Source organism: Geotrypetes seraphini, chromosome 6, assembly GCF_902459505.1.
Source record: "Geotrypetes seraphini chromosome 6, aGeoSer1.1, whole genome shotgun sequence".
Taxonomy (NCBI): Eukaryota; Metazoa; Chordata; class Amphibia; order Gymnophiona; family Dermophiidae; genus Geotrypetes; species Geotrypetes seraphini.
In genome coordinates, this window is record NC_047089.1 from 116495804 (window position 1) to 116523714 (window position 27911).

General features: G+C 44.9%; 1 protein-coding gene across 4 annotated transcripts in view; it reads right to left on the reverse strand.

Annotated features, from left to right (window-relative positions):
- TUBGCP5 (tubulin gamma complex associated protein 5) overlaps positions 1–27911 on the reverse strand; it is a 1496334-nt gene that overhangs the window by 1150189 nt on the left and 318234 nt on the right. For all 4 annotated transcript variants that reach the window (XM_033947661.1, XM_033947658.1, XM_033947659.1 and 1 more), the window contains one exon: positions 146–284. In XM_033947661.1, the coding sequence (XP_033803552.1) occupies positions 146–284 (139 nt within the window). The remainder of the gene's footprint in view (positions 1–145; positions 285–27911) is intronic.

The following is a 27911-nucleotide window of genomic DNA, read 5'->3' on the forward strand; positions in this document are numbered from 1 at the left end:
TTGCCAGTTTGTTAGTCTAAAATTTTACTCTGGATTGTGCAGGACTAAGCAAAGAAATTCTCCTGAAATGCACAAAATATACAGATATGAAAACATATATAGAAATGCTTATGAAGGGAAAAAGGATGTGCTTTTGGTAACAGACCTTTCCAGGACATTTGAAATATACTTTTCTTGTTTTGATCATGGTCATCCTGTGGTGTTTTATCAACTTGAATTCCAGAATCCTCTCTGCTAAGTGATTCCTGAGCATTCTCATCTTCCTCACTGCTTTCGGACCATTCCTGTCAAGTGAAAATGTATATACATTTATCAAGCTATAGCTTCTATAAACTGCCTTGCTGTGCATTTGGCTCAAAGTGCAGTATAGTACAAGTCCAAAAATCTGGATGGCTTAAGGGATTGGGTCAGTACAGTTTTTTTTATTTTGGGGATTCTTAGGCAGTACCCTTAAAATTCTGCCTGTCTCTTTCTGTGCCTCTATTCCCCAATCCAGCATCACCCCATCTCTCTCTCTGCAGCTTAAGCAAATGATAGAGCCCAAAAGAGGGAGGCCAGGGGCCACATCTTCCCCCACCTACAGGGACCAGCATCTCTCCCTCCCTTCCCAGCACTGCCACAGCTCTCTCAGGTCCTAGCCCAACCCTTAATTTACCTTTTCAGTAAGCAAGTCTTCCATGCTGCTGTAACAGATTTATTTATAGGCTGCCTCTGGACTGTACTGGATCTTTCCTTTGACCCATTCCATTCCTCATGATGTAGCTTCCTGTTTTCATGTAACCCCAACCCTACACAGGGCAAGCAATGCCTTACTTTACCCGCTAATTTGTAGTCGCTTAATAGGTCAATACCTTAGGCAGTATTCCCCTCTGGAAGATGAGGCACAACAAAATAAGGAAGGGGATTAGGGGCAAAGCAAATTACAGTTGCTGGACAGGTAAGAATTTAGATGATGATATCTTACAATAAAATGTTATAAATAAGTGACAAAGAAACAAGAGTTAGTGTTTATGTTTCTTTTTTTCTTTTTTTTAACAACCCTAATGGATCAAGTTTACAAAACTAAAATAAGTTTCCAAGTTTTATTAAAAATTTGAAAAAACCCTTAATGATTTCTAAGCGATTTACATTAAAATAATAGCACAGTAAAAAACCCAATTGATAATTACTAATAAAGTTATTAAAACATTCTATTTATAATTGCTCAATGTTTAAATACATATACAAATACAGTCAAACCTTAGTTTACGAGCGCACCGGTTTGCGAGTGTTTTACAAGATGAGCAAAACATTCGCAAAATTGGTGCCTCGGAAACCGAGCTTGGCTCAATTTATGAGCGACCCCCCCCCCCCCCCCGCGATTTGCCATCCCCCACACACCCAAACACATTGGCTTACCCCCATATGACACCGGCACCAGCACCAACGCACAGTACATGCCGGTGCTGGTGCCCGAAGATCTGCCTTCTAGTTCTCACTCTCGGAGAACTATAAGGCCTTGAGCATGCACAGATGCTCAAGGCCCAGCAAAAGGAAGACGGCAGATCTTTGGGCACCGGTATGTCCTGTGCGTTGGTGCTGGTGCCGTTGCCATATGGGGGTAAGCCAATGTGTTTGGGTGGGTGGGTGGGGGATGCCAAATCGCGGTGGGGTCGACACAAGCAGGGGGGATTGCAGATCACAAGGGGGATGTGGAGCAGCGCCGGTGGCCTCGGGGGGGGGGGGGGGGGTTAAGGTGGAGCTGCGCCGCTGGCCTCAGGGGGTGGGGGTAGGTCGGAACGCATCAAGCGAGTTTCCCTTAGTTCCTATGGGGAAACTCGCTTTGATATACGAGTACTTTGGTTTACGAGCATGCTTCTGGAACGAACTATGCTCGTAAACCAAGGTTCCACTGTATTAAAGTGCTTTTCTTCTTCACATAGGTCTCAAGATTCTACAATCCAACATTATCAGATAAGTATTGTTTTGTGTTTCCACCAATAACAGTTACCTAAAACAAATGGTTGTTTATGTGTAAAAAAAATTTTCTCTCTCTTACAACCCCAGCGACATAACCACACCCACAGGTTAAGTAAAATCCAATAAAGTGGCTGATGCTTTTAGAGATCCAATTTAGGACTATATCATCCCCTTTTTTAACATTTCCAGTTTAAAACCAATAACTTGAGTACTCAATTAAAAAGAAAAATCAAATGTCTCAAACCATGGAGGGGAGAGTGATGGCATCACCGCTTAGATCCTGAGCTCTGCGGGACCTGACCTGCATTCGTCGATAAATAGTGTTTAAAACTTATCAGCGCTTTTTGTGAGCACCAATTGTTGGAAAAGGAGGGCTCCTGATATTATGTCCAGCGACTTTGAGATTCGAAAGGAATTGCCAGATTTTGCTTATCGTCCTCCCCCCTTTCTTGCAACATTTCAGGGATAAGATGGCAAAAAAGAAGCATGTTCTGCAAGGCCTCTGCGAGATGAGGCAGCTGACATTGCTCTGCCGGTTGAGGCCAATTCTCTGTTAGACTTTTGTCAGATACTTGAGGAAATCAAATATGATCTTAAGAAATTCCGCTCTGAACTCACCACTCTGCTGATTTACAGGTCAAAATTACGGAGCTTGGTGATAGACTACTGGAGGCCAAGACCAGACTGGAGGAACATCAGGATGCGTTGACTATAGTGGAATCAGCTATTCAGGATTGTAAGTCCACAGTCTTTTATATAAAATCAAAGACCTTGAAAACAGGTCTCAAGGCATAATCTTCGTTTTCGGGGCCTCCCTGAATTGCTGATCATACTGACTTTTCAGAAGCTGGTGAGTTCCCTGTTAGCTGATACCCCGCGGCCTTTGTCTCCTGAGGCAATTGGTATTGAATGTGTCCATCAGGCTTTTGCCCATCTGCGGGCAAATGTCCTGCGTAATATTGTGGCTTGTTTAAGTAATTTCAAGCTTAAAGAATTATGTCAGAAGCATGTCAAAGACTTTTCAATGGGATACTTACCCTATTCAAATTTTTCAAAATTTGGCTGCTGTCACGCTTCGGAGGAGGAGAGAATTTAAACCTTTTTTTTTACAATAAATTTTTATTAGAATTTTGTTATATATAAACATCAACAGCTCATCAACACAGAGATATATAAAGCGAGATAGGCCAAAGAAAGCAATATAAATTACAACTACTACCACACCACCTGCTCCCATCTCTTACTCATATACAAATAATACAAATAAATAGTGTCCACTTCTCACCAATTCCAATACAACTCCCACCAGCAACAATGACATCTTCATCTTCCACAGAACAAAGCGGTTTGGTTTGATATAACGGCTAAAGTGGAGAGCGGCCGCACGATACTTAAAGTCCTAGATTTCAAACGTACGGACTTTAATGCAATGGGAAAGTACCTGAAGAAAGAGCTGTTAGGATGGGAGGACATAAGAGAAGTGGAAAGACAGTGGTCTAAGCTGAAAGGAGCGATAAAAATGGCTACGGACCTTTATGTGAAGAAAATCAATAAAAACAAGAGAAAAAGGAAGCCGATATGGTTCTCCAACCTAGTGGCTGAGAAAATAAAGGCGAAAGAGTTGGCGTTCATGAAATATAAAAAAACCCAAGAAGAGGAGAGCAGAAAGGACTACAGGGTGAAATTGAAAGAAGCCAAGAGAGAAATACGTTTGGCGAAGGCACAGGCGGAAGAACAAATGGCTAAAAATGTAAAAAAGGGAGATAAAAATTTTTTCAGATATATTAGTGAAAGGAGGAAGATAAAAAATGGAATTGCTAGGCTAAAAGATGCTGGGAACAAATATGTGGAGAGTGATGAGGAGAAAGCAAATGTGCTAAACAAATACTTCTGTTCTGTGTTCACAGAAGAAAATCCTGGAGAAGGACCGAGATTGTCTAGCAAAGTTACACGAGAAAATGGAGTAGATTCTGCGCCGTTCACGGAGGAGGGTGTTTATGAGCAACTTGAAAAACTGAAGGTGGACAAAGCGATGGGACCAGACGGGATCCATCCCAGGATACTAAGGGAACTCAGAGAGGTTCTGGCGAGTCCTATTAAAGACTTGTTCAACAAATCTCTGGAGACGGGAGTGATTCCTGGGGATTGGAGGAGAGCGGATGTGGTCCCTATTCATAAAAGTGGTCACAAGGATGAAGCAGGAAACTACAGGCCGGTGAGCCTCACTTCAGTTGTTGGAAAAATAATGGAAGTGTTGCTGAAAGAAAGGATAGTATATTTTCTTGAATCTAATGGGTTACAGGATCCGAGGCAACATGGCTTTACAAAAGGTAAATCGTGCCAAACGAACCTGATTGAATTTTTTGATTGGGTGACCAGAGAGCTGGATCGAGGACATATGCTAGATGTAATTTACTTGGATTTCAGCAAAGCCTTTGATACAGTTCCTCATAGGAGGCTGTTGAACAAACTTGAAGGGCTGAAGTTAGGACCCAAAGTGGTGAACTGGGTCAGAAACTGGCTGTCGGACAGACGCCAGAGGGTGGTGGTTAATGGAAGTCGCTCGAAGGAAGGAAAGGTGACTAGTGGAGTCCCTCAGGGTTCGGTGCTGGGGCTAATCCTGTTCAATATGTATGTAAGTGACATTGCTGAAGGGTTAGAAGGAAAAGTGTGCCTTTTTGCAGATGATACCAAGATTTGTAACAGAGTAGACACCGTAGAGGGAGTGGAAAATATGAAAAAGGATCTGCAAAAGTTAGAGGAATGGTCTAATGCCTGGCAACTAAAATTCAATGCAAAGAAATGCAGAGTAATGCATTTGGGGATTAATAATAGGAAGGAACCGTATATGCTGGGAGGAGAGAAGCTGATATGCACGGACGGGGAGAGGGACCTTGGGGTGATAGTGTCCGAAGATCTAAAGGCGAAAAAACAGTGTGACAAGGCAGTGGCTGCTGCCAGAAGGATTCTGGGCTGTATAAAGAGAAGCGTAGTCAGTAGAAGGAAGAAGGTGTTGATGCCCCTGTACAGGTCATTGGTGAGGCCCCACTTGGAGTATTGTGTTCAGTTTTGGAGACCGTATCTGGCGAAAGACGTAAGAAGACTTGAGGCGGTCCAGAGGAGGGCGACGAAAATGATAGGAGGCTTGCGCCAGAAGACGTATGAGGAGAGACTGGAAGCCCTGAATATGTATACCCTAGAGGAAAGGAGAGACAGGGGAGATATGATTCAGACGTTCAAATACTTAAAGGGTATTAACGTAGAACAAAATCTTTTCCAGAGAAAGGAAAATGGTAAAACCAGAGGACATAATTTGAGGTTGAGGGGTGGTAGATTCAGGGGCAATGTTAGGAAATTCTACTTTACGGAGAGGGTGGTGGATGCCTGGAATGCGCTCCCGAGAGAGGTGGTGGAGAGTAAAACTGTGACTGAGTTCAAAGAAGCGTGGGATGAACACAGAAGATTTAGAATCAGAAAATAATATTAAAGATTGAACTAGGCCAGTTACTGGGCAGACTTGTACGGTCTGTGTCTGTGCATGGCCGTTTGGAGGAGGATGGGCAGGGGAGGGCTTCAATGGCTGGGAGGGTGTAGATGGGCTGGAGTAAGTCTTAACAGAGATTTCGGCAGTTGGAACCCAAGCACAGTACCGGGAAAAGCTTTGGATTCTCGCCCAGAAATAGCTAAGAAGAAAAAAAAAAAAAAAATTTAAATTGAATCAGGTTGGGCAGACTGGATGGACCATTCGGGTCTTTATCTGCCGTCATCTACTATGTTACTATGTAATTAGATTGATTTACAAATTTAAGAAATGTGATCATGTAACATTATTTTACTATGAGTTGCATTGGTTGCCTGTGGAGGCCCGGGTACTGTTTAAGCTGGGCTGTTTCTGTTATAAGGTTTTATATGGTGCAGTCCATACTTATCTGGTTAATAGTTTCTCCATAGCTACGCACAAATACAGCAGAAAACCCCATGCTTTGTTTAATTTTAATTCTGTAAAGGGCTGTAAAACTAAGAAATTTCTTAATCACTCTCTAACATCTCAGGCAGTTTCCCATGAAAAAGAATTTCGATCACTGTTGATCACAGCTGATTCCTATAGACATTTTAATAAACAGCTGAAAACGTATCTTTTCTCTAAATATTTCACTACTTGATTCATTCAACCCTATGATTATGTTCAATGTTTATAATTTTTTGTTAAGCACGTAGAACACGTTCTATAAGTACAATGTTATGTTATGGTCCCTCTGTGGTTCCTTCAGAGGCCCCCCCTTCCATCCCCCCTCCCCTCCCACTTCAGCTCGTAGAGATAATTAAATGACTTGAAATATGTTTTTCCAAGTCCATTCCTGCTGTTCATATTGACCATAATGCTTAGCAGCTAGACGTTCCATCTGTGCCAGTTTACTTAACTTAAGCAACTACTCCTCCCCTGTGGGAACTACTGTATGCTTCCAAAGCTATGCAATCAGGCACTTAGCTGCTGCAGGCCCATACATACAAATTTAGTCTGCCATGGGTCACCTCTGATATTATTCATCCCCAGTAAACAAACCTGGAGCAAAATCTGGATTGGTTCCTAGATCCACTGAGTTAAAGTGTTAGTAACATATAACCAAAATACCTTTTAATCGCCTTACAATCCCACTATATATGTAAGAAGGAGCCAAGACCTGTACCAACCATAGATCAGGTACCTGGGGATACATAGTATGTAAGTACCTCGGGGTCAGGTACCAATGTGTCATAATTCTCTAATCATTTTATTGCACCAGTATGCAATGAGATGCTCGTTGCACCTCACTACAAATCATAAGAACATAAGAATTGCCGCTGCTGGGTCAGACCAGTGGTCCATCGTGCCCAGCAGTCTGCTCCTGCGGCGGCCCCTAGGACAAGGACCTGAGCCCTAACTGAGTCTAGCCTTACCTGCGTACGTTCAGGTCTAGCAGGAACTTATCTAACTTTGTCTTTAGAGAGTGCCCTCTCATTCTCCCTACCTTGGAGAGGGTGAACGACCTGTCTTTATCTACTAAGTCTATTCCCTCCATTATCTTGAATGTTTCAATCATGTCCCCTCTCACTCTCCTCTTTTCAAGGGAGAAGAGGCCCAGTTTCTCTAATCTCTCGCTGTACAACAATTCCTCCAGCCCCTTAACCATATTAGTTGCTCTTCTCTGGACGCGTTCGAGTAGTACCATGTCCTTCAAGTACAGTGACCAGTGCTGGACGCAGTATTCCAAGTGGGGCTCGCACCATGGCCCGGTACAGCGGCATGATAACCTTCTTCGATCTGTTCATGATCCCCTTCTTAATCATTCCAAGCATTGTTCGACTTTTTCGCTGCCACCACACATTGCACGGATGGCTTCATCGACTTGTCAACCAGTACTCCCAAGTCTCTTTCTTGGGAGGTCTCTCCAAGTACTGCACCAGACATCCTGTATTCATGTACAAGATTTTTGTTACCAACATACATCACCTTACACTTATCCACATTAAACTTCATTTACCATGTCGCAGCCAATTTATCGAGCGTGTTTATGTCCTGTTGCAGGTCTTCGCAATCCTCCTGTGTCTTCACTACTCTGAATAACTTCGTATCATCTGCAAAATTAATCACCTCGCTCATCGTTCCAATTTCCAGGTCGTTTAGAAATATGTTGAAGAGCATGGGTCCAAGCACCGAACCCTGCGGCAATCCACTGGTGACGCTTTTCCAGTCCGCGTGTTGTCCATTTATCCCCACTCTGTTTTCTATCTGCCAACCAGTTTTTGATCCATGTGAGTATTTCACCCTCAATCCCATGGCTTGCAATTTTTCGAAGTAGTTGTTCATGCGGGACCTTGTCAAACGCCTTCTGAAAATCCAGATATACAATATTGACCAGGTCACCTTTATCTATCTGCCTGTTTACTTCCTCGAAGAAATGCAGTAAGTTTGTCAAGCAACATCTTCCTTTGCTAAAGCCATGCTGGCTGGTCCTCATCAGATTGTGTCCGTCAAGGTGGTCAATGATGCGGTCCTTTATCAGCGCCTCTACCATCTTTCCCGGTACCGAGCTCAGACTCACCGGCCTGTAGTTTCCCGGATCTCCCCTCGAATCTTTCTTGAAGATCGACGTACCATTCACCACTTTCCAGTCTTCCAGAATCCTTCCCGATTTGATCGACAGATTGGTTATTAGTTGAAGCAGTTCAGCTATAACCCCTTTCAGTTCCTTGATGACCCTCGGATGGATGCCATCCAGTCCAGGTGATTTGTCATTTTTAAGCCTGTCAATCTGCCTTCATACCTCTTCTAGACTGACCGTCAACCCAGTCAGGTTCCCATCTTTGTTTCCTAGGTATAGCCTGTCAGCTTCCGGTATGTTGCATACATCCTCTTCTGAAAACACAGACGCAAAAAACATGTTCAGTTTGTTGGCAATAGCTTTGTCCTCTTTTAGCACTCCCTTTATTGCATGGTCGTCCAACAGCCCCATCGCTTCCTTCGCGGGTTGTTTCCCCCTTAATGTATTGATTGAAAGGCTTGAAGTTTATCGCCTCCTTGGTAATTTTTTCATCATAGTCCCTTTTGGCCCCTCTTACCACCAGTCTTTCTCAGTAAATTGGATCCTTAGATTATGTTCCCATTTCAGCCTAAAAGAATATTGTCCTCTCAAATATCTATAAAGGACAGAAATTGGCCTAGGCACTTTACCCAATAACACCCATAAGTTTTCCAAGTGTTCTGTCCCCTGAGGATTCCCCCTCCCCCAACCAGCTGATAGCATAAAGTGGCGCAGCTGCATATAAGCAAAGAAATCTCCCCGAAGCCCTGGCTCCCAAATAACTAACTCATCAAATGAAGGTAACCTCCCCCCAATAAGTACATCCCTAAAAGTTACAAAACCTTTGTTTTCCCATATACAAAACGCCCCATGTGTCATCCCCACTGAGAACTTGGGTTTCCCTCTAATGGGAAACAAGGAAGAAAGCCCTCTACACCCCTGTTCGCTGTTGCGCAGGGATCCCCCATATCTGCACCCCATGTATTTGCTCAGGGACCAAAAAAGAAGCCCATAACCAGGACAATTTGTTCAATTTGGACCCCAGGTTTAAACTCCGCTATTGCCCAATCTAAAATGATTCAAAGCTGCACTGCCAAATAGTACTAGGAGAGATTTGGTACTGTCCTAACCCCCTCCTCTCTTGCTGTCCAAAGCAATGCTACCCCTGCCAGATAAAAGTTTGAAATTCTCTATGTAAGGCCTTCAATACTCCCTTGGGCACTGCGAAGGGTAGGGTTTGGAACAAAAATAATAAACGCGGTAAAACATTAATTTTAATAACCGCTATACGGCCCCCACCAGGAAAACCACAACCCCTGCCATTTCTGCAAATCCGCCTGCATCAGACACACTATCCTAGAATAATTAAGGTCATATAATCGCAACAGATCACTTGGGATTTGAATGCCCAAATACCGGATGTGTCCCCTTGCCCGTCAAAATGGAAAAACTCAACCAACCGCTGTTCCTTACAATCCTCTAATATTTTAAAATTCTGATTTGTCCATATTGACTGTGAACTTGGACAATCTACTGAACATCCGAAACACTCTAAAAGCACAAGTAAGCCCCGGGTCTTTCACATAAAATAAAATATTGTCCGCAAAAAGCGCCCATTTATGTTCCCTTCCCCCCAAATGAATACCTCATGTACCTGATGTAACATGTTAACAGCTCCAAATAGAGAGCAAAAAGCAAGGGGGATAACGGACACCCCTGCCAAGTACCTCTTTCAATGGGGAGGAAATCAGAGTAAAACCCATTAATTAACACATGCCCGAGGTTCTGCAAAAAAACTCCATATCAACTGCCCAAATCCTCCCCCTAACCCCATCTTATCCATAACCGCCCACAAGTCCTATCACACTTTATCAAATGTTTTTTCAGCATCAATTGGTAACAGGACCATTTTACTGTGATGTTGTTGAGTTCCCCACACCAAATGTAGAGTCCTATGAATATTGTCCCCCACTTGACGCCTCTGAATATAACCAGGCTAGACGTTATGGATAAGACAATGAAGCATCCGCCCCAATATCAAAGCCAACACCTTAGCCAAAATCTTGGCATCAACATTCAGTAAGGAGCTAGGGCGGTATGCTCCACAAAGCTCAGGATCCTTACCTGGCTTTAATAGCAACGTTATCCCTGCCTCTCCCATTACAGATCCTCACTAATAGCGGGGCCACCTGGTCCCTAAAGTGCTTGTAAAAGGCATTCGAAAGGCCATCCACTCCCGGGGATTTACCTCTCTTCAAGCGTTTAATAATCCCCTCCACTTCTCCCACTGTGACCAGGAGATCTAAGCAATCTTTCTCCTTAGAAGACAACTGAGGCAAATGGACCAAATTCAAAAACTCCATGACCGCCAATGCACTATCCAATGGACCCTGGCTGTACAGGTTCTCAAAATAAGTGACAAACTGCTTATGAATATCGTGATCAGTCCAATAACAAACCCCTCCCACACTTCGAACACACCTCACTGTGGTGGAGACCCTCCAAGTTCTTAAAAAGCGGGCCAACATTGCACCAGACCGGTTCCCATTTTCAAATAAGGTCTGCTTCAGTTGTGCTTTCTTAAATTCTGAGTCCTCAAGTTACAACTGATGAAGCTTCAACCGCGCTTTTCTTAGGTCCTCAAAAAACGTGATACGGTGCTTCGTTTGCTGCACTGGCTGCTCCAGGATGACTCCTTAGACCCGGGAATTGAATATGCACATCAGGTGTTGGGGCCTCGGCTGTCTGACCAACCTAAGGATTTGGTGATCTGCTTGTAGAGCTTACTGGTAAAGGAGAGGGCCTTGCGGAGGGCCAGATATATGGGCACAGTGACCTGGGAGAGCCACCGCCTGGTATTTTACCAAGATCTGGCGCCCAGTATCCTTCAGAAAAGGCGCTCCTTCCGGGAGGTTACTAAGCTCAATTTTTATTCAGGTGGTGGATGCTATTTTCTCTTTATGGAGGGTCTCAAGCTAATCTCTTATAATGTCCGGGGGCTTAATTTCCCTCATAAAAGGAAGGCTTTATTTCAAGACCTGGTTCATCTATGAGCTACGGTTTGTTTCATCCAGGAAATCCATTTGTTGAGGTCCCATGAAAAGTTTGTCCATGATCCAAGGTTTCCCATAGCACTCTGGGCTTCTAGGGTGGGTTATTCTAAGAAGGGAATGGTAGGGGTGCGTTGTGAGGTTCAGAGGGGCCCCAGGACTGTTATATCATGGTGGAGGCCTTGTTGGAGGGTTGCCTATACTCCCTGGTTAATGTGTATGCCCCCAATGAGGGACAGGAGTCCTTTATCAGGGATCTTGAAGTTTAAGAGGGGAACTTTAATTCTTGGTGGTGACTTTAACACCACACCTTGACAACTCAGGAACAGCTGGGAGTTATGGCAAGAGGGATCGGAAATTGTTGCAGGATGTACTTAAGGCCTTGAATGTGGAGGATGGTTGGCGCTGGCTGTATCCCCTGGGAAGGGATTATACGTACTTTTCTAAGGGCCATGCCTCCTATTCCAGGATTGACTATATTTTTGTGGAGCGTGGCCTCCTTCAGAGGGTGGACAGGGCAGGTATTGAACAGACTACTTGGTCGGACCATGCTCCGGTTTGGTTGGAGTTGGCGGGAGCCGTGGGTGGGACTGGTCGGAAGTATTGGCGTTTCAATGATAGCTGGTTAGATGATCCTGATGTGGCGGACCAAATTGGGTCCTGGATTCAGGATTATTTGGATGCTAATTTGGAGTGTGGTGCCTTCAACCCTATCTGGGAAGGGTTAAAGGCAACCCTATGGGGTCGGTTGATTGCGTTGGCCTCTTTCAAAAAGAGAGAGGAAGTGAGTGCCCTGTTGGTCCAGATAGGGAGATTGGAGGGGATGCACAAACACCAGCCTAGGAAATGGAGGTGGGCAGAAAGTTGCAGCGGGCTCGCAGTAATCTGCAAGCTTTTGAGATGGAGCGATTGTGTTTTAATCTTCAATTATTATAACAGAAGTATTTTGAGTTTTCTAACAAAGCTAGCTGCTTAATTGCCCATCGGTTGAAAGTGCACCAAACGTGGCACCATATTTTAGCTATTCGAGCAGCCTCGGGGAAGCTTATGCAATGGGAGAAGGATATTCGGGCCCGCTTTGTGGAATATTATGGTCAGCTTTATACCCCGGAAGCAGAGGGTACGCCCCTTGCTCAAGAGCAATATTTGGCTGTTGCCCCCATGCCTCAGATTGGGGAGGATGATGTGGGGTGCTTGGATAGTCTGATTACAGTCTTGGAGGTTTGCGGTGCTCTGCATACGATGCATGTGGGAAAGTCCCCGGGGTTGGACGGATTTACTGTAAAATACTATAAACGATATCATGAGTTGTTGTTACCCCCACTGTTGAATTTTCTTAATTCCATGGAGGGGGGTAGCCAGCTATCTTTCTTCATGCGCTTGGCGGGGGCTTCCTGTGCTGGCCAAGGAGGGGGAAAGATCTGGTGCAGTGTGTGTCTTATCGCCTGATCTCCTTATTGGGCGTGGATACCAAGATCTTCACAAGAGTCTTGTCAGATCACTTGAGTTGGATTCCTTGCTTGATCCATTCTGATCAAACGGGATTTGTGGTGGGTAGGCAGGTGGGAGATTTTGTTCGGAGGGTGTATAATCTTTTGGAAAGTGCCCGATGGGGCGACAGAGAGGCCCTGTTCATGTCAAGTGATGCCAAGAAGGCCCTCAACCGGGTCTCCTGGCCATTTCTATTTCAGGTCTTGGAAGCCATTGGCTTGGGCTCGCTCATGAAGGAATGGATCCATATTCTTTATACTAACCCCGTAGGGTGTGTTAAGGTAAATGGGTGGTTGTTCTGATACCTTTCCATTGTCTCGGGGTACGCGGCAGGGATGACCCCTTTCCCCTATCTTGTTCACATTGGTGGTAGAATCCCTGGCACAGAGGGTCCGAAGCAACCCCAATATCAGAGGTATTTGTATGCTCACTGGGGAGTATAAGGGAATCTGTTTGCAGATGATATGATTACATTCCCTTTGTCAGTGGCGGACGGGTGGTCCTGTATAATATGGTGCTCTTTCCAAAATGGTTATATTCGATTTCAGGTGCTCCCAGTATTATCTCATACTCACAACACCTAACTTACTAAAGGTTACAATGTTATCTATGGGGGTATAAAAGAGCACGCATGACACTTCCTCGGATGTGCCTACCTAGGGAGAGGGGGGCTATGGCCTGTTAAATATTCGGTGGTATGCAATGGCTTGCTAGATGCGGCACATTAATGACTGGTTTAGAGGCACGTCTTGCTTTACTGCTACCCAGTTAGAATTATCCTTGTTATCTCCATATCATATTAGCTATTTGCTACATGTTTCTAAGCCGGCTCTCCACCCTGCGATGGTATTTTTGCCCCTACTAGACGGACATGGTGGTTGTAAATGTTCCAAACTGTCTTCTGTGGTATCTTTGTATTTGCCTATCCAGGGCAACTGTGACTTTTTGCCCAGTTTATAAACGGCATCTTTTAAGCGGTGGACTGCGTGAGGACGACAATATCTTTTCCAGTTGTTTACTGAAGATGGACAGCTGGCATCTTTTTCTCCTTAAGACACACGTTTAACTTACCTGCTGAGGATATTTTTTCATATTACCAGGTCATAAGAACATAAGAATTGCCACTGCTAGGTTAGACCAGTGGTCCATCTTGCCCAGCACTCCGCTCATGTGGCGGCCCATAGGTCAAAGACCAGTGCTCCAAATGAGTCCAGCCTTCACCTGCGTTCGTTCCGATTTAGCAGGAACTTGGCCAACTTTGTCTTGAATCCCTGGAGGATGTTTTCCCCTATAACAGACTCAGGAAGAGTATTCCAGTTATCTACCACTCTCTGGGTGAAGAAGAACTTCCTTACATTTGTATGGAATCTATCCCCTTTCAGCTTTAGGGAATGCCCTCTCATTCTCCCTACCTTGGAGAGGGTAAACAATCTGCCTTTATCTACTAAGTCTATTCCCTTCAGTATTTTGAATGTTTCGATCATGTCCCCTCTGTCTCCTCTTTTCAAGGGAAAAGAGGCCCAGTTTCTCCAATCTCTCACTGTACAGCAACTCCTCCAGCCCTTTAGTCGCTCTTCTCTGGACCCTTTTGAGTAGTCTTGTGTCCTTCTTCATGTACGGCAACCAAAGTTGGATGCAGTGCTCCAGGTGAGGGCGCACCATGGCTAGGTACAGCGGCATGATAACCTTCTCCGATCTGTTCGTGATCCCCTTTTTTATCATTCCTAGCATTCTGTTCGCCTTTTTCGCCGCCACCACACATTACGCAGATGGCTTTATCGACTTGTCAATCAGAACTCCCAAGTCTCTTTCCTGGGAGGTCTCACCAAGTACCGCCCCAGATATCCTGTATTCATGCATGAGATTTTTGTTACCGACATGCATCACTTTACACTTATCCACATTGAACCTCATTTGCCATGTTGATGCCCAATTCTCGAGCTTAATTATGTCACGATGCAAATCTTCGCAATCCCCCTGCATCTTCACTAGTCTGAATAACTTCATATCGTCCGCAAACTTAATTACCTCACTCGTCGTACCTATGTCCAGATCATTTATAAAGATGCTGAAGAGCACTGGTCCAAGCACTGAGCATTGTGGCACCCCACTGGTGACGCTCTTCCACTCCGAGTATTGTCCATTTACCCCCACTCTCTATTTCCTATGCTCCAGCCTGTTTTCAATCCACATGAGTATTTCACCCTCGATTACATGGCTTGCAATTTTCCAAAGTAGTCGTTCATGTGGAACCTTGTCAAACGCCTTCTGAAAATCCAGATATACAATGCTGACCGGGTCGCCCTTGTCTATCTGCCTGTTTACTTCCTCAAAGAAGTGCAGCAAGTTCGTCAAACATGATCTGCCTTTGCTGAAATTGTGTTGACTGGTCCTCATCAGACTGTGTCCGTCAAGGTGATCAATGATGCGGTTCTTTATCTGCGCCTCTACCATCTCTCCCGGAACCGAGGTCAGACTCACTGGTCCATAGTTTCCCAGATCTCCCTTCGAACCTTTCTTGAAGATCGGCATAACATTCGCCACCTTCCAGTCTTCCAGAATCTTTCCTGATTTGATTGACAAATTGGCTATTAGTTGAAGCAGTCCAGCTATAGTCCCTTTCAGTTCCTTGATGACCCTCGGATGGATGCCATTTGGTCCCAGGGATTTATCGCTCTTAAGCCTATCAATCTGCCTATATACCTCCTCTAGACTGACCGTCAACCCTACCAGTTTCCCGTCTTCATTTCCAGCATATAGCCTAATGGGTTCCCGTATGCTGTGTATATCCTATTCGGTAAATACAGACGCAAAAAAATGTGTTCTGTTTGTCGGCGATTGCTTTGACCTCCTTTAGCATTCCATGGTCATCCAATGGTCCCACCGCTTCATTCACGGGTCGTTTCATCTTAATGTATCGAAAGAACGGTTTGAAGTTTATCGCCTCCTTGGTATTTTTTCCTCTTAGTCTCTTTTGGCCCCTTTTACTGCCTTATGGCACCTGCATTGATGTTTGTGTTTATTCCAGTTTTCGTCCATTTTTAAAAATTATTTATAATCTAATATAATAAAAGGCTAAGCCGCGCATGCGCACTCCCATCGCGTGTTCCGTTTTCCGTGCACTGTAGGGCACCGCAGATAGGAGTGCGCATGCGTGCGAAACACTCTCCTCTCCCGAGGCGGATGTCGGACACGGCGGCTGTTCTTCAGTCTGCCCTGCTCCTTGCCTGAACTCCGACGCACTGCTTTCCACCTCGCGGCTATAGAAACGGCCCCACAGTCACAGGAGAACAGAGATTCTTGCACATGGACAGCAGGAGTTGGGGTGGTTGAGACTGAGAGCATGGAGATGGCCACGGAATGTACCCGGGACTAGAGGTCGCCTCGGGAACTCACCTGTCTGCAGTGTCCGTGGGATGCTCTTCCATACAGGGTCTCGAGCCCCGGATGTGCGCGCGGCTGCGGACGCTGCACTGTCCCTGCAGAGCAGACCAGCTTCCGGCCCCTGTCAACCGTGAAGCACGCTGCGCCGGAGCTTGGCAACCACGCATGCGCTCTCGACTCTTACGCATGCTCAGGCACCGCTAATCAGAAGGAGGGAGAAAGAGCGAAACGTGTTCCTGCGGTGGCTTCTTAAGTAAATTCCTTCATTTCACCGATACGATTCATTAGCTACCGTCAGCTCTTTCTTGCCATCCTCATGCTTTTTTAGGTCCCTCTGTTTCCCTACACTGCCTTCCTTTAGTTTTCTGTCTACCAGAGATCCATTATTTTCGAGGACTACCATTTATTTTTAGACACTTTCAATCATTGAAGAAGCAACATAAGTTCCTCCAATACATACCATGGAACATTTGAATTCTGGTCACCTTGAGATTGAGGTGTATTAATTAGGGGAGGGCCTGCTAAAGGTTATGTAAGAATGCCAACTAGCTCAAGGTTTAGTCATTAGGGTGGATCTGTGTTATTCCATAGCACACATCTAATATAATAAAGCCCTAAGCGCGCATGCGCACTCCCACCTGCATGCTCCCATTTTCCATGTGCTGTAGGGCACCACAGGTAGGAGTGCACATGCGTGAGAATCCCCCGAGGCGGCCGCGGTGGCTGTCGGCAGCTGCAGGTCGCGGTGGCAGATGGCTGAAGCCTGTCTGGAGGAGGATGAGGAGGAGCTGCGAGAGCTCCGCAGAGGTAGGAGGTGAGGAGAGAGAGACAGAGACAGATGGATGAGAAGGACAGAGGGGCTACTAGGGGATAGGGAGAGATCGACTTCAGGGAGTGTGGAGGGGGCAGGAGAGAGAGATGGTCTTGGGGAAGGACAGAAGGGGACAGGAAAGGGAAAGATGGCAAAAGAGGTGAAACAGGGTCAGAGAGAGATGGTAGAGGGTGTGAAAGGGGGGAAGGGAGAGATGGAAATGGTAGGACCACTGCTGCTTTGGGGCACTGAGGGAGGAAAGGTTGGTACATCAGGACTGCTGCTGCTGCCTCGGGTAAGTAAAGACCCTGTCAGGAAGGCCAAAAGAGTACAAAGGAAATGGTGAAAGGTGAGGTGGTGGGACTGGGATCAGTGGGAGACAGGGTCCGGGCATGATAGAGGCGGGACATGGGTGGGGTCAAGGTCAGGGTATAGGTGGGGCTATTCTAGCACCCGTTACTGTAATGAATGTAACGGGCTAAAACACTAGTTATTAAAATAATATACAAGTAATAATAATAACAATAATTTATTTCTTATATACCGCTATACCGTGAAGTTCAAAGCGGTTTACAGTAAAGGTACATTTAGTCAGTACATGAGATACAAGGTGAGAGGTACATGCGGTCAGTGCTTGAGATGCAAGATGCAAGAAACATACAGTCAGTGCTTAAGATAAAAGGTGAAGAGCAAACAGGCCGTGCTTGAGATGCAAGGTGAAGAACATACAGTTTGTGCTTGAGATGCGAGGTGAAAGAACATTCGATCTGGAAATTCAATTACGGTTGAAGGCAATTATAAGTTAGTCAAAAATCTTGAGTTGGGACGGTCGCGAGATTAAGATGAGGGCCGCTAGAGAGGATGAGGTGGGTTGGGAATTTAGAATTTGTCAATCAAGTCTTCAGGGATTTTCTAAAGTTAGCGTATAGTGGCCTCAAGTATAGGTTTTCCAAGGCATGTGTTCAGTTTAGCTGCCTGGAATGATAGCGTTCTATCTAGAAACTTTTTGTATTGGCAAGATTTCAGGGAGGGGCAGTTAAATAGGTTTGTTCTGCGGGTGCTCTTGTAAGAGCCGTTAAGAGAGAACTGGGAGACAAGACAAGCTGGAAGCATCCCAAAGAGAGCTTTGTAGCAGATGCAGGCGAACTTGAAAAGGACTCTGTATTCTACAGGTAGCCAGTGGAGTTTCTGATAGTAAGGGGTAATGTGTTCCCATTTTTTTAAAACCATAGATTAGACGGACCGCGGTGTTCTGGATTAATCTCAGCTTGTTAAGGTTCTTTTTATAAGCTCCTAGGAATATGATATTACAGTAGTCCAGAGTGCTTAGGATGGATGATTGTACTAATAAATGGAAGGACATTTCGTCGGAGTTTCCATAGGACCGATATACTTTTTTTGAACAATAGGTTTGTGTGGTTTTCCAGGGTCAGGTGCTTGTCAAGGGTTACCCCTAGTAATTTTATGGTTTGGTCAATTTTGTATTCTCAACTGTTCCAGTGAATTGTATTTTCTTTTATCTTTTCATTGGGGGATACCAGGAAGATTTTGGTTTTATCTATGTTGAGTTTCAGTTTGAAGGCCATCATCCAGAGCTCTATTTGATTTAGGATGTTGGATAAGGAGTTAATAAAAGGTGACGATAGGGAGGTTAGAGGAATCACTACAGTAATGTCATCTGCGTAAATGTAGAAGTTGAGCCCTAGGCTTTGTAACAAATTTCCTAATAACAACTTGTATAGGCAATTTGAAAGAAAACAATATATATCACAGAACATCAACATATTTCTCCTTAGACCTCAAATAAATTGGAAGAGTAGACCTCAAATAAATAAGGAAAAAGTTAAGTTTCCAGTACAATGTGGGGTTACAACCCCCCAACGCCAGCACGATCACTTTAAGTAAAGGGGGGGGGGGTTCCCCACCAACACCGCCCGAAGGAGCCCTTTAAAAGAAGGTTTTCCTGCGGTGTGCTGAAGTCTTGTGCTGATTTGTCGGCGCTCGTTTGTCGGCATGCGTTTGTCTCGTGCGCTTAAGACTATGAACTGGCACAGGCAGGGACTCGACCTCGCAGGAGACTGCTGATTGCCCAGGCTGGACTGCAGGAAACAGTCAAGGCAGGAATATATTTGTTCAGTAATTGAACAAATTTCTGCTCTAACATGGTCTGGAGAGAAGCCTGCAATTGTGGATCCGAGTCTGAAACTGGACCACTTGCTGAGGCTGTAGGCAACGAGGTGGCAGAAGAAGTATGCTTCGACTAGGACTGATGCTTGGATAACTTGAGCACCACCGCACTTGGATAACTTGAGCACCTTCTGCTTAAGTATCTGACCTGAGGGAAGCTCAGGAGAAGATAAGGCAGGTGTACTCGAGGTCAACGACGATCCAAACGAGGAAGGGCTGATGAGGCTCGAGGTCGGAGTAGTGGAAACAGCAGGAACTCCAGCTGAAGCCTGAACCGAGTCAGAGACCGAGGCCGAGAGTATAGCTGAAGAGTCCATCTTGAACAGCTTTTCCATTTGAACCCAACGACGTTTAAGGGCTCGAGGTTGAAGAGTAGCACAGCACGTGCAGGACTTTGGACTATGGTCTGGCCCGAGACAGTGAAGACACCAGCGGTGTGGGTCTCTGATGGAAATCGCACGGTGGCACTGGCTACACTTCTTGAAGCCCGTGACTGGCCGGGACATAGGAGGGAAGATAACCGCTGCGAAGTTGAAGCTCATAGGCTGTGGGCGAGCGATCTGTCCCGCCAACGACGAAGAAAAAATAAAAGTCTCTCTTTTTTAAAAAAAATAGAAAAATAAGGAAAGTAACACAGCAATTCGTGAAATAACTAACACCAACTGTGGTGAAGAGAAGGCACAAAGCAACAAAGTTTATCGAAGAGCATCAAAGACAGACTTCTCGGCTCCGCAGAAAACTGAGGAGACTCACCCTGTGCTGGGTGGGAAGGAATTCACACATGCGTGGTGCGGCAAACTCGAAACTTCTGAGTTTCTACAAGCAAGTCTGCTTGCGAGGCTGTCCGCATCTGGGCTCCGTGGATGACGTCACCCATATATGAGAATAGGCTGCCTGCTTGTCCTGGGATAAAAAATTTTATTGTTTGCAGACGACATACTTTGACTCTACACAATCCTGAATCTACTTTAAGATTAACATGAACAAGTCTGAGATTTTGAATATCAATTTGTCCCAGGGACAGGTAGATGTTCTCAGTAGGCAATTTCCTTACCAGTGGGAAAAATCTGCCATTAGATATTTGGGGGTTAATCTGACTGCGGATCCTGCAGAGCTCTATGTGGCTAATTATCCTGCAATGCTTAAACAAGTTTTTGCAGAATTGGATAGATGGGAGGGCTTAAATACAAGTTGGTTAGGCTGGATTACAGTGGTTAAAATGATGCTTTTACCTAAATTGTTATACATTTTTACAGGCTTTCTTCATTAGTCCCTGATTGTCTGTTGGCGCCTCAGGCCCCTCCCAAGGGAGGAGCCCGAGGCACCTGAGCCAATCAGGGCCTTAGGCCCCGCCCTGTGCATTACATGATGCACCGGGGCGGGACCTAAGGTCTCAGACTCGTTGCAGGAGGCAATGGAGCAGGAGAGATTGAGCACCCCTTCTGCTTCGTTAAAGGTACAGGGAGAGTAGGGAGGGGGGGTAGGGAGGGGACCGGGAATAGAGAGGTGACATCCGGGGGGATTGGAAACAGCATGCCCCAACTTGTTAGGATCAAATGAGAGAAAGAGTTGGGGAGATGTTCTATGGGGCTTTGTCTGTCAATGTAATAGGCCAAAGCACGCTTACAGTCCAGAGTGTGCAGCGCTGTTTCTCCAGTATGAGAATAAGGCTTACAGGAAAAAACTGGAAGGACAATCGACTGATTGAGATGAAACTCTGCGACCACTTTCGGTAGAAACTTTGGATGCGTGCATAGAACCACTTTATCATGGTGAAAAACTGTGAAGGGTGGATCTGCCACCAACGCTTGCAACTCACTGACCCTCCTGGCTGAAGTGAACGAAATAAGAAAAACAACTTTCCAGGTAAGAAATTTAAGATGAGCTGTAGCCACTGGTTCAAATGGTGGCTTCATCAACTTGGAAAGAACTACATTAAGGCCCCAGGTTTGAGAGGTGGTTTCACATTGAAAAGTCCTTTCATGAATCTGGAGACCAAAGGATAAGCAGTAAGAGGTTTTCCCTCAACTGGTATGTGAAAAGCTGTAATAGCACTGAGATGGACTCTGATATATGTAGATTTGAGTCTAGTCAGATAGATGAAGAAAATAATCCACTGATAATGAAGTTGGATCATGATGATGAAGACACCAGGAAGAAAACCAAGTACACTTTTGTTGATAATATTGCTGAGTGACTGGTTTCCTGGAGGCGTCGATAATAGTGTGGACAGGCTGAGAAAGATGTAATTCAGCTGAGTTCAGCCTGAGAGATAACCAAGCTGTCAGGTGTAACGACTGCAGGTTGGGATGAAGAAAGACTCCTTGATTCTGTGTAAGCAGAGGAGGACACACCTCCTCATCAGCTTCCTCATCAGCTGGTACATGCCGATATTTATTCTATTTGTGGCACATACTGCAAAGGCCAAAGGAGCACGCTTAGAGCAGGTATTGCTCCTTAATGCGCAACTTTACGTGCTATCTAGGTTACTCCCCTTCTTTCTTCCCATTGTTAACCCTAATTAGCAGTTTATTTAAATCCCTTTCCTTAAAAACCTCAGTTAAATTTTACTCTTGCTCTTTTATCATTTTGTTCTTTCTGCTTACCTGTCACAACTGTTACACTATAGAATTTAGTTCTACTCAGATTCTAGTCCTATGGGGCCGTAGACCCATAGCCAAAGCTAACCCAGTTACTTCTAACCCTTCTAACTTGACTAAGATTACTTTTATCCTTCCCGCTATGACTATTCCTTTCTCAGTTCTTCTACCCAATTCATTAAGTTTAGGCCTCATCAATGCTAGATCACGCGCTAAACACCATTTTATTAAGGACCTCATAACTATCTATTCCTTGGATCTTTGTATTGTGGAAACTTGGCTAAATGAAGGAGATGAGGCTTATTATTTTCAAATCTTCCATTTCTGTGGTCATTGATACTTCTCCTGCTAAATGTTTCGAGTTTATACAAATTAAAATTAACACTAATCCAACTATAGACCTATTACTACTATATATACCCCCCTCCAATTAGTCAGACCACAGTCACTCAGACCTTATCCCTTATTTCAGAATTTTCCACAGTCTCACAATTTCCACTTGTACTAGGAGACTTTAACATCCATTTCGACGATACAAGCAATCCTTTAACTTCAGATTTTCTAACTCATGTTCATGATCTTAACTTTGCTGCCTGCTCCGCCCCTTCCAGACCAGCTGGGAGCATTAAAAAAACTAGCGAGGAGAACGGAACCTCACTGCGACCAATGATCTCCTGCCTACCAGACCGGCTCTGCACGATCCTCGTTCCTGCCTCCTGCCTTGATCGATACCGCCGGGTGTGTGAGCCTGTTCCGCCCCTTCCAGACCAGCTGGAAGCATTTAAAAACCAGCAGAGGGAATGGCGGCACTGCTGTTTGGCACGCCGGCTAAGCGACTGAGCGGAACGACAAAGCGACAGAGCAAAGAAGTTGAAAGTGAGATCGCTGATAAGTTTAACTACATCCATTTAAAAGCACAATTAACTGCTGACTAAACTGAAGTATCACTAATGGGTGGAATGTAAATTTTTTACTGAAATATGCAAATTTTTATACTGAAATATTTCACCCAATGCTCTTAGCCAATATGGCAATTTTTAACAAATATGAAGGCATTAAATATTTAGGAATTTGGATTCAAAATACAATAGAAGAAACAATGAAGGTAAATGAAAAGTTTTTATTGAAAAAGGTCACTGAGATGTGTGAACAATGGAACCCAATGCATCTATCTTGGTGGGGGAGAGTTCAGACTGTTAAAATGATGATTTTGCCTGTAGTTTGCTATCAAATGAGTATGTTATCTATATATTTTCAGGGGTCATTTTATAAGAAATTAAATAGTATTCTAACAAAATTTATTTGGCTTGGAAAATCTGCAAGAATTGCTATGGTAACTTTACTAAAGCCCATTGCGGAGGGTGGGGTAAATTTTCCAAACTTTTATAAGTACCATCAAGCCTATATGCAACAAGGTATATACTGGATACTCCCTGAGCTCATGAAAGAATTTCCAGACTGGTTGACGTTAGAATGGCTACTCATGATTCCATTGAGACTAAGTCATGTCATCGGTATCAAAATGCCTAGATTATATAAGGATATTAATTGAAAAACAATAAGATATGTTAATGATTTAACACCTATTTCCTTACTCAAATCAACATATCAGACCATATGGCTAAACTCCAAGATTAAAATTGGCGGATATAAGGTCATCTGGAAATATTGGATGAAGGCAGGTAGATGATGTTATTTCTAACTAGTCTTTAAGCCCTTTACATTAATGGGTGCTAGAATATGTGTGTGTGTCTGTATTTATTTATTTCTCTCTCTCTCCTTAGCCTATTTCTATATTTCTTTCTTTCTGTCTTTACTTTTCCTCGGCTGTCCACCACCACCCCTTGTCTGCTCCCCCTGTCCATTCTCCCTTCCTTTTTCTTCCCCTGTGTCCACCACCACCCCTTCACTGCTTCCCTTATCCAGCAGCAGCCCTTCTCACTTTGTTTTAACTCCCCCCTGTCCATCAGCACCTCTTTTCTACTCCCCCTGTCCAGCAGTAGGCCTCCCTTCCTTTTTTTGCCCCTTCCCTCCGTCCAACAGCACCTCTTCCCCTGTCCAGCAGTACCTCTTTTCTGTTCCCCCTTTCCAGCAATAGGTCTCCCTTCCTTTTTTTGCACCCCCCCCGGTCCATCAGCACCTCTTCCCCTGTCCAGTAGTACCTCTTTTCTACTCTCCCTGTGCAGCAGTAGGCCTACCTTCCTTTTTTTGCCCCCCCCCCGTCCAAAAGCACCTCTTCCCCTGTCCAGCAGTACCTCTTTTCTGTTCCCCCTGTCCAGCAGTAGGCCCCCCTGTTCAGCAGCACCTCTTTTCTACTTCCCCTGTCCAGCAGTAGGCCTCCCTTCCTTTTTTTGCTCCCCCGTCCATCAGCACCTCTTCCCCTGTCCAGCAGTACCTCTTTTCTGTTCCCCATGTCCAGCAGTAGGCCCCCCTTCCTTTTTCTGCCCCCCTGTCCAGCAACACCTCTTTTCTACTCCCCCTGTCCATCAGGCAGTAGGCCTCCCTTCCTTGTTTTGCCCCCCCCCCCGGTCAATCAGCACCTCTTCCCCTGTCTAGCAGTACCTCTTTTCTATTCCCCCTGTCCAGCAGTAGGCCCCCCTGTCCAGCAGCACCTCTTTTCTACTCCCCCTGTCCAGCAGTAGGCCTCCCTTCCTTTTTGTGCCCATCCCCCCGTCCATCAGCACCTCTTCCCCTGTCCAGCAGCAACCCTTACCTCCACCGACATCCGCCTGAAGCCGCGGCCTGCAGGCACCGACAGTCTCTGCGGCCTGCTCCGACTCCCTCCTCGCTTGCCGTCCCCCCCCCAACCCGGGGAAGCTTGATGCGTTTCAGCAGCCTCCTGTCTGCGAGCCACCCGCCCGTGGTCCCTGGCCCGTTCGAGAGAGGAGCCGTGGTTGGCGGGTGAGCAGGCAAGAGGGAAGATCCTGGCAGGTGTGCCTGTGCCCCCCCCCCTCCAAATCAGCGGCAGCAGTGAGGAACTCTGGCGGTGAGTGAGAGCTAGGGGGGAGTTGCTCCGTGTTCTGGCCTGCCTCCGTGTTCGAAAATCGAATTTGGCACAGAGGCACACCTCACAGCGCCAGGAATCATGGAGTTTCAAGAGCGCATGCGCGCTCTAGAGTTTTATTATTTAAGATGGTAAGTTGCTTGACTTTTCACAATTGAAACGGAAATATGATCTTAATAAATCACAAAATTATAAATGGTTGCAATTGAAGCAAGCCATTCAGGCAGGGTTCCCTGAATGGAAAATCTTAGTGATAAGTACAGCTTGCCTTTCATATGTTTTCAGGTGGACTTCTTGGGACACCAGGCTGCCCAGTGGTACAAATCAATATCTAAAATAAAAAACCAAAGAATGGTCTTCGAGATATTTGGAGCATTGAGATTAAGCATCAAATTACTTTGTCTCAATGGCCACAAATTTGGTCTTGGAAGATGAGGTGTACATTGTCAGCATCTATGAGACAAACTTGGTATTTTCTGCTGCATAGAGAATTCTGGACCCTGGTGCGTTTACAAAAATTAGATTGCTCTAAGTATAATAGATGTTGGCACTGTCATCTTGAAGCTGGTAGAATGGATCATTTATTTTTTTGTCCTCTAATACACAGTTCTTCAACCGCTGGTCCGCAGAAAATTCCTGCCGGTCCGCACAGGACCAGCGAGATCAACATCTTTAATTTCCTGCTGGTCCGCGCAGGACCGGCAAGATCGAGGAGCTGTAGTTCGCGTTGGCCCAGAGAGATAACGGGGAGCCTACGACAGCCGTGCTTTCTCCCCTCCCAGCGGCTCTCCTTACTTACAAGCGTAGCGATTCAGGAAGGAAGCCTTGGAGATTTTGCTGAGTCGGCCGCCTCTGATGATGCAACTTCCACTTTCCTCAGAGGCGGTGCAACCCAACAAAGGACCCAAGGCTGCCTTACTGAATCGCAGCGCTGGCAAGTAAGGAGAGTTGCTGGGAGGGGAGAAAGCTGCTGGGCATGGTAAAAAAAAAAAGGTCCTCTACTGGACCTGAAGGAGAGATGCTGCTGGGAAGGGAGGAGGGAAAGGAGTCTGGGAAGCTGCTGGGCAACGGGAAAAAAGGGACAGCTGCTACTGGACCTGGAGAGGGAGAAGGAGAGATGCTGCTGGAAGGGGAGGAGGGAAAGGAGTCTGGGAAGCTGCTGGGCAAGGAGAAAAAGGGACAGCTGCTACTGGACCTGGATTGGGATAAGGAGAAATGCTGCTGGGAGGGGAGGAGGGAAAGGAGTCTGGGAAGCTGCTGGGCAAGGAGAAAAGGGGACAGCTGCTACTGGACCTGGAGAGGGATAAGGAGAGTTGCTGCTGGGAGGGAAGGAGGGAAAGGGAAGAGAGTTACTGCTGGACAGGGGAAGGAGGGAAGGGAGAAGAAAAAAGGAAGGAAACAGCTGGCAGGGAGATTAGAGGAGGGGAAGGGGAGAGACAGGAATGAGATGGGAAGGGGGATCAGCAGAGAAATTGAGAGAGACAAAGATGCTAGATCTGGTGTAAGAGAGATAAAAATGAAGAGAGCAGTGAATCTGGAATGAATCATGTAAAAAGGAAAGAGGGGGCATAGGCTGGATGGAAAGAGGAGAGAGGCATAGAAAGAAGACAAATATCATATGGAAGGGGGAGGTCAGACAGTAGATGGAAGGGGCAGACGCTGGATTGAAGAGAGTGAAAAGAAGATGAAAGCAGAAACCAGAGACAACAAAAAGGTAGAAACAAATAATTTTATTTCTATTTTGTGATTAGAATATATCAGATTTGAAATATATATCCTGCTAGAGCTGGTGTTAGACATAACTGGGGACTGCAAAGTCCAGGCAGTGGCTTAGGTTTCTCTCTGACCAGGGGGCAGTTGCCCTAGTTGCACTCCCCTAACCCTATTCCTGCTATGTGTGACTGCGGTATTCTGTTAGCATGATATTTCTGTGTAGCATTCTGTAATAATTTGGCTTATTCAGTTTTCTTGATAGTAGAGGGGATATATGTGAAGAGGAAGGGAGACAGGGGTTTTGTTGATCCTTGCTCTGTATTATTTGTATTTATAAAATGACAATTGTACAGAATATTGTTTCTTTTTATACTTTAATAAAATACATTCAGTATAAAATCATAACTGAGGCTTGTGCGGATGGGATCAGATGGCTTGTGAGGACCGAGCTCGTGTTAAATTTCAGTCCTAGTAGTTTGCCGGTCCACAAAATAATTTTTTTTTCCGCCGGTCCATAGGTGTAAAAAGGTTGAAGAACACTGCTCTAATACATAATTTTGGGAAATCTATTTGGAGTCAAATTAATAATTTACTTGAAAATCCAGTAGCGCTTTCATATGACACGATATTATTTGGTACATCAATGAGGAAAAAGAGTCAAATATCCTCTAAAAACAATAAATTATTACTTATCATTCAACAAATTACTAAAAACTGGAAAAATTATGATAGATTAAGTTATAATTTCTGGTGGAATTCATTGTGCCATATTTTTAAAATGGAAAAAGTATTAGCTATTCAACAGGGACGGTATAAAAAATTTATTGAAGTTTGGGAGCCATTAACAAATTATTGTAAAGATTGATTATAGCTAATATATTTATAGCTTCCCCTTTTATTAATTGAAGTATAGGGTGGGGGTGGAAGGATTCAATTTCAAATTATCTGAAACTATACTGATATATGGGAGGGAGGGAAAAATTATATTATGATTTAATAAATGTATGATTAAAAAGTGATATTAAAGTGGATATGATTGTATTATAACTTGCTTGTTGAAAGTTTAAAAATGAATAAAGAATTAAAAAAAAAAAAAATTCTAAACAAATACCTACTGATTTTGGGGTACTTTATTTAATCTGTTACAGAAGCTGGTGTAATGCTGAAACGAACCCCAAACCAATCCCTATTCTTCTTTCTTGGCATAAGCCAATTAAGACAACTAAACCAATTGTTCACACCAATTCCTATATGAATGTTCAGAACTAGGCCCATTACAAATTCCTGTGATAAATACTGCTCGAAACTCATACAAACCATATAGAAATAAGACCAAGGATAGAAATTTTAAAAAACTAGAATGCATTAGAACTGCCACCCTGGGGGGGTCACGTGAAGACGCGCTGCTGAGCGGTGCCTCTTTGCCTGAGCTCCGACTTCTCCCTGCTTTTTTTATGCCATAAAAGCAGCATGCAACGTTTTTTTTTCGCCCTAATTCGGCTGAGCGCTGTATCTGGGTATCGATAAGAGTGCCCAAATTCGCTAGCCTAGAGCGCTCCAGGGTTGTTACGCCAGCCAAGGCCCCGCGACCACAAAAGCTTCGCCAAACCATGCTCTCCCCAAAGATAGCATTGGAAGCGACCCCTGCGA